The 7,529-nt window shown below is 34.5% G+C and overlaps 1 protein-coding gene across 1 annotated transcript in view; it reads right to left on the reverse strand.

Annotated features, from left to right (window-relative positions):
• The window catches only part of LOC107729345 (VPS10 domain-containing receptor SorCS3-like), a 198,891-nt gene that overhangs the window by 55,232 nt on the left and 136,130 nt on the right, over window positions 1–7,529 (reverse strand). The window contains exons 16-17 of the mRNA XM_016539811.1: window positions 6,719–6,832; window positions 5,097–5,268 (exon numbers count right to left, since the gene is read on the reverse strand). Of these exons, the coding sequence (XP_016395297.1) occupies window positions 5,097–5,268; window positions 6,719–6,832 (286 nt within the window). The remainder of the gene's footprint in view (window positions 1–5,096; window positions 5,269–6,718; window positions 6,833–7,529) is intronic.

A 7,529-nucleotide genomic window follows, 5' to 3' on the forward strand; every position in this document is an offset into this window, starting at 1 on the left:
CCCCCCCCAGCATTTCTAGGGAATTCTTGTTTCACTACAAGAATGAATGAGTGAATGAATGAATTATTAGCATTTTTATTCAGTTGTCCAGTAAAAATATCAACACATGAATAATACAATATAAATATATTTGAGAAGCAAAATACTGTTTTAGTAAAACTTTACTACAAAAAAATACTCAAAACTTTGAGATCAGTGAGATTTTATTTTTCTGAAAATAAATGAATACTTTTATTCAGCAAAGACACATTAAATTGATCAAAAAGTGAGAGTAAAGACATTTATAGCACAAGAGATTTCAAATATATTCTGTTCTTTTGAAATATTCATCAAATCATCTTGAAGAAAAAAAAAACATTATGGCTTACACAAAAATATTAAGCCGCAAGAAATATTTCTTGAGCATATTAAAATGATTTGTGAAGTAATATCATGTGACACTGAAGACAGGAGTAATGATGCTGAAAATTAAGCTCTGCATAACAGGAATAAATGACATTTTAAAATATATTAAAATAGAAAACATTTATTTTAAATTGTAACTGTAACTGTAAATATTTCACAAAAGTTATTTTTTTTAACAAATAGAGACTATACAATTTTTTTTGTTTTTAACTTTATGTTCAGGTTTTATGAAAGATGAAATGCAAATAAAATGTATTAATATTATTATTATTAGACAATTTCTATATATTTTTTTATATTATTATTTTCTTTTTCTTACCCCAATGGCTTTTTATTTTCATTTTAAGCTAAAATTAAGAAACAACATTTAGTAAGGTTTATACTTAAAACAATGAAAACATGGATGGATGGATGGATGGATGGATAGATAGATACAGTGGGTACGGAAAGTATTCAGACCCCCTTAAATTTTTCACTCTTTGTTATATTGCAGCCATTTGCTAAAGATAGAACTTTTTGGCCTTAATTCTAAGCGGTGTGTGTGGAGAAAACCAGGCACTGCTCATCACCTGTCCCAACAGTGAAGCATGGTGGTGGCAGCATCATGCTGTGGGGGTGTTTTTCAGCTGCAGGGACAGGACGACTGGTTGCAATCGAGGGAAAGATGAATGCGGCCAAGTACAGGGATATCCTGGGCGAAAACCTTCTCCAGAGTGCTCAGGACCTCAGACTGGAACTAAGGTTTACCTTCCAACAAGACAATGACCCTAAGCACACAGCTAAAATAATGAAGGAGTGGCTTCACAACAACTCTGTGACTGTTCTTGAATGGCCCGGCCAGAGCCCTGACTTAAACCCAATTGAGCATCTCTGGAGAGACCTAAAAATGGCTGTCCACCAACGTTTACCATCCAACCTGATAGAACTGGAGAGGATCTGCAAGGAGGAATGGCAGAGGATCCCCAATTCCAGGTGTGAAAAACTTGTTGCATCAAAAAGACTCATGGCTGTATTAGATCAAATGGGTGCTTCTACTAAATACTGAGCATTTTTCAGTTTTTCTTTTTTAATAAATCTGCAAAGATGTCAACAATTCTGTGTTTTTCTGTCAATATGGGGTGCTGTGTGTACATTAATGAGGAAAAAAAATTAACTTAAATGATTTTAGCAAATGGCTGCAATATAACAAAGAGTGAAAAATTTAAGGGGGTCTGAATACTTTCCGTACCCACTGTATTTAACAATAAACTAAGCTAATCTCTTTCCTCATAAACTGTCTCTGCTTCTATCTTTTCCAACCTTGAGTTGCTTTCTCTGTTTAAAAAAAAATAATAAAAAATCTTGTGTTGCACCTTAAAGGCATTAAATATTAAGGTCCATTTGATTTGCCTAAGAAACAGCCAAGGCTCTGACCCTCATGAATATAAATAGATAGAATTCTTAGCCCATCTCACTATCTGTTTCCCCCCCTCTCTCTCTTTCTCTCTTTACTAGCTCTCGTTCTCTTAATGAAAGGAATAAGCCCTCATTTCCTCATCTCATCATACTGTAATGTGACAACTCTGCTGTGGTGAGACGCCTGGGGAGAAACACTTTACCTGGAATGAGCATGTTAGCGTGTGTGTGTGTGAGAGAGACAGAAACCAAGAGAGAATATGTGTGACCATGTGTGCATTGCACCTCAATGAAAAGCTATTCCCCAGCAGGCTTGTAATATGTATCCGGCTTGCACCATACCATCTGTACAGAGTGAAGTCTTTTCACCTGCCAGAGCTCCAGCACAGCTCGGAGCAGAGGACACCAACTTATGGAAAGTTTCCAGAATGTCAAAATGACCTATGTGGGTGTAAACGGTCACATATAGAGCTCAATGATAGTCTCACTTAGCCAGACTGGTCTGAAAGTCTGGTCCACCAAGAACAGCCCACTTTGACAGAACAAAATAGCCTGACCATCATGTAAAGTGATGGTGTGATCATGTTGTGATGGTGTTATTAAGGGGGAAGTTAATCAAAAATAGCTAGAACCACAATAACAAACCAGCACAGTAAAAATGTTTTAAATTATAGCACAACTCGGCCAATAACTGGCTGAAAAATCCACTGTAAAAAAAAAAAAAGAAATAGTTCACCCCCAAATGAAAATGAACTCACCCTCATGACATTCAAGTAAATGAGTTTGTTTCTTTATCAGAACAGATTTGGAGAAATTTAGCATTGCATCACTTGCTCACCAGTGGATCCTCTGCAGTGAATGGGTGCCGTCAGAATGAGAGTCCAAACAGCTGATAAAAACATTACAATGATCCACAAGTAATTGACATGACTCCAGTCCATCAATTAACGTTGTGTAAAGTGTAAAGCTGTGTTTATAAGAAACAAATCCATCAACACATTTTTAACTAAAATGCGAGTCCTCTATGCATAAAATTGCTTTCTCCATTAAAAAACTCATCTCGTCTGAATCAGGAGAGAAATATGCACAGGCCAAGCACCGTTTTACAAGCAAAAACAGTCCAAAAACAGTCCTAAACAAACATGCTGGTGAATTTTGACACGAGAGAACAGGGCATGGATTTTTTTTCACTGGAGGAAGCATCATTTTGGACCAGATAAAATGCCTTCATGATGGATTTCTTTCTTATAAACATGCAGCGTTTCCCTTCACAAGACATTAAATGATGGACTGGAGTCATGTCAATTACTTGTGAATTATTGCAATGTTTTTATCAGCTGTTTGGACTCTCATTCTGACGGCACCCATTCACTGCAGAGGATCCATTGGTGACAAAGTGATGCAAATTAAATTCTTCCAAATCTGTTCTGATGAAGAAACAAACTCATCTACATATTGGATGGTCTGAGGGTGAGTACATTTCCAGCAAATTTTAATTTTTGGATGAACTATTCCTTTAAGGTGTTATTTCTGACCTGAACCTTAAAATGACTTTTGTTGGTGTATGCTAATGTAGTCTGGTTGATTCAGTCATATTAATTCATATTTCTGATTTGACTAAAATAAATTAGAAGTTACTACACAAAACACATTTTAGGCTACCAGACAAAACACCTTACAGTGCCCAGAGATCAGTGAAAATATGTGTAGACTTCATATTAAAAAAATTCTGTCAACAAGTAAGAAGCACATACTCTTATACAACTGCAAATCCACTGAATACTTTGTCTATATCAGTGCTTCTCAAATGGTGGTTTGCAACCTAAAATGGGCTGCAGATCTGTTCTGATAGGGTTAAGGACAGCAGATAAAAACAATGCTAAATGCAAATGACAAAATGCAACTAAAAATAAAAACATGCCTTGTTAGGAAATCAGTATATATATAAAAAGTGTATGAAATTATAAGGTAAGGCACTACAGGCAAAAACATTTTTTTTTAAATACATTGGTCAATTTTGATATTTTGAGCTGTTTGGCTTGTTTCAGACTAGTGGAAAAACATCCAAATTACACTTTATCTACTTGTGCTTGCAGATTTAAGATACAACACACTTTTTTTTAAAGGAATTATTTTTGTTTTCCTCAAAATATTATTATTATTTTTTTTTTCATGCACTGAGCAAGAACGTCTCAGGTTACTTGTGTAACCATGGTTCCCTGAGGGGAACGAGACACTGCGTCCTCTAGGGGTCGCTATGGGGAACGCCTCGTCGTGACCCGTGTCTGAAGCCTACATTGAAAAAACACCAACTTGTTTGGCCGGCGAGCGACCCCTAGAGGACGCAGTTCGAAGTTCCACGAAAGGGAACTCTCCACCTCAGTAGAACTTGCATTCACCAAACTTTATTGCTATAAAATATTCTGAAGGTTTTTACAGTTGCGGTTTGGTTCACGTATCATTTGCCTGTTTTGCCTTTTTTAACAAAATGATATCCCTAAAAACATGCTGAAAATGTATTTAATTTTTTCCCCTGTAGCTGATGACTGTATTTTCTGATTTATTAAGCGATAAAAAAGAGCTATCCAAGATCCTCTCTGTAAAAACCTTAACCTCTAATATGTCAACAAAATGTAACAAGAATTTGTGAACCTGGCTATCCAATGTTAAGATTTCTGTTCTGGGTATTTATGCAAATTAGTTCATATTTAATAAGATAACTAATCATTTGTATTCTGAAAACAAAACTTGCAACACAAACAAGATTGCAATTCTTAATGTAATCAAGCAACTGGATAAGTATGGTGATATCTGTTAGTATTTATATCTATTATATATTACTATGTATTAGTACCTACTCACCTTGGATGTTTTGCCTTAAAATGTAAAAAACACTTCCCATATCTTTTTTCGTTAATGTCAAAGTCTTTGTGTCTAATTATAACTTTATTTCGCCCCCCTAAAAAAAAGATACTGTTTCTTCCACTTGATGCCTGATGTTAAATCAGAGTGCAAAAACAGGTGAGAACCACTGCTTTAGCTAACAGACATAATACATGAATCTGCTACATGGACATCTTGATATCTGATCATTGATAATCTGGTCACATGGAGTTAGCGCATCAGTTTAATAATTATTACTGTATAATTTAGGTCTTGACTCAATACCAGGCCCATAATTATAGCTTCTGGCCATGCCGCATTTTAAATGATCAGATCCCCGAATCCGATAATTTGACTATGATTTTCCATTAGCTGAGTTCATCGGATTCAGATGACCCTCGTGATGATCTCACCTCTTCTAGCCGCACCAGGAAGGTCACATTGCTGCCCATGTTGGCTGTGAGTTTGTCGTCATGGGTTGTCAGGACTAAACCTCGCGGGGGGCGGTTCAGACACTGCTGTTTCCTGGCTGTGTACATCTCCTTCACTCCTTTTGTGCAGTTATTCGCTACCACTTTACGATACCTGAAACACACAAAGAAATCAAAAACTAGTTTGAAACATCGTTCTTTTGAGATAAACTATTTGATGGCTCAATGAAATTCACATTGTGACTTAGTGTCTGGGTCACTGTATTTATCCATTTGAATACAACAAGCCTGATAGATCCATTCTGAGCAGCTCTGGTTTTTTGTTGCTGGATTAATTGGTTTTGGCCACAATTTATGTGACACAATCTCTGAAAATGATCATCGCATTCTTTCTCTGTCTCTTTCCTTGTCTGTAATTTCGCACTCTTGCTCTGAATGGATATGCTTTCCGAGTGATGTTGGTTTTAAATTAGGTTTAAATGAAGTCTTTCCATTACACAGTGTTATCTGTCCAGCTAGGTCTCTTTGTATGGATTGTCTGTCTAGAAAGTTGTCGTAAAGACGGACGCCACAATCTCCAGACAGTTTAAAACCTGCTCACGTCAATATGGCTTGTGCCTGCTCATCAGCACAGTAAGTTTAAATCATGGCTCACTTAATTAAAAATAACCATTTCCTAACACGAGATTGGTTTAGTGCTAGTCTGATTGAACATGCTTTACAAAAAATGCTCTCCACTTTATCCCAGTGATCACAGGAATAATATATGACTATTGGGGAAATACTGTAAGTTAGCTGTTGTATTGTGGAATATACTGTAAGTTAGCTATTGTTTTCTTATTTATTTTCTTATTTATTACTATTTATATACAGTATATACAGTGCCTTGTGCCTATATATATATATATATATATATATGCAATGTACAAAAAAATTCTATATTTTTATATATTTTTTATTTTAACAAATAATAATAATAATAATAATAATAATAATGATAATTAGTAGTAGTAGTATAAAAACAGGATTATTATAGTTAACTAAAACTAAAACCATACATCCATGAAAAGGCAACATTTCTCATTAGCTATTGTTTTCTTATTTCTTATTATTATTATTAAAAATATATGAAATATATAGAAAATTAAATAAATTAATGTTTCTATATTTTTCTATGATGTTTATTCAGTTTATATTGTTTAAAAAGTTTTTATTGTATTAATATTTTGTATTTTTATTAATAAACAATCTTAAAAATATCAAATGTTTTGTATATAATATATAACATATTATTTAAAATATTAAATATGTTAAATATTAAAATATAGCATGAACATATTTTTCTAAAATGCTAAAAAGCATGGTTATTGTAGTTAAAACGAAATCCATAAAAATAATAATAAATAACAAAAATCTTTATAAATAAATAATAATAATGAACATTAAAAACTATATAGACATAATAAAAAAATAACAATAAATATGGCAAAAACTAAATTACTAAAACAGATGTAGCCAGCAGTGACCAAATGTCCCCACAAGGACAGTAAAACACCACCATGATGAAATATGTAGAGTCTGCATATTGTATACAGACAGCTTACCCTGTGCTGTTGAGGTAGTTTTGCCCTTGACTGCAGCTTCGAGACAATGTGGAAGGGTTGAACCAAAATGCAGGCAAACAGTTTCCATCCCCTCTTCTATCAAAACCATAATCACTACAAAACAAAACAAACAAGAACAAAAATCTCACATAAATAACATTTCTTAATTTTGACTCGTTTGAGATATCAATCCATCCATAAAAACATAAATTCACTCCAGGTATGTTTGACTAGTTTCATACAAGGTCATCGCAAGTTCAAATCTCATTTGTGACATTTTCTAATGCCGTTCCCTGATGCCTATCCTGTAAAACATTCTCCAAACTACTTGTACATCCTTTCATTCATGCACAGCGGCACATCTTGTATTCAAGCATGTCCCTCTTTTATGCCCTTGAGACAATTGCAGCCCTCGAGATATATTAATTCTGGGATGACAAATGTCTTTTCTGCTCTGAGAGCTGCAGGCATCAACGTATGTCCTTAACGTCTTTCAATTCTCTCTTCTCCCAGAAGCCCTGGAACCTGCTGAAGTGAATGTCTGTTCATATATCACCGGTGACTTTGATTTATCAATTAATTACTGATCCACAACAAAACCCAGCAGACCACATGGCCCCTTTTGGCATCACACATTTGGGTTTTTAATTATGAGCAGTTCCAATCCGGCACTCAGATAAGAGTCAAGCTTTAAAAGATAGTTGTGTGTTAGTTCTCAGATTATTCCCATACACATGTAGTGTTGTTTTAGGTATATATGGGTGATTCTTTAATTAGTAACACTTTCATTACTTTTTTTTTTTTTTTTTTT

Source organism: Sinocyclocheilus rhinocerous, unplaced genomic scaffold, assembly GCF_001515625.1.
Source record: "Sinocyclocheilus rhinocerous isolate Xijiao unplaced genomic scaffold, SAMN03320098_v1.1 scaffold1148, whole genome shotgun sequence".
In the NCBI taxonomy this organism is placed as follows: domain Eukaryota; kingdom Metazoa; phylum Chordata; class Actinopteri; order Cypriniformes; family Cyprinidae; genus Sinocyclocheilus; species Sinocyclocheilus rhinocerous.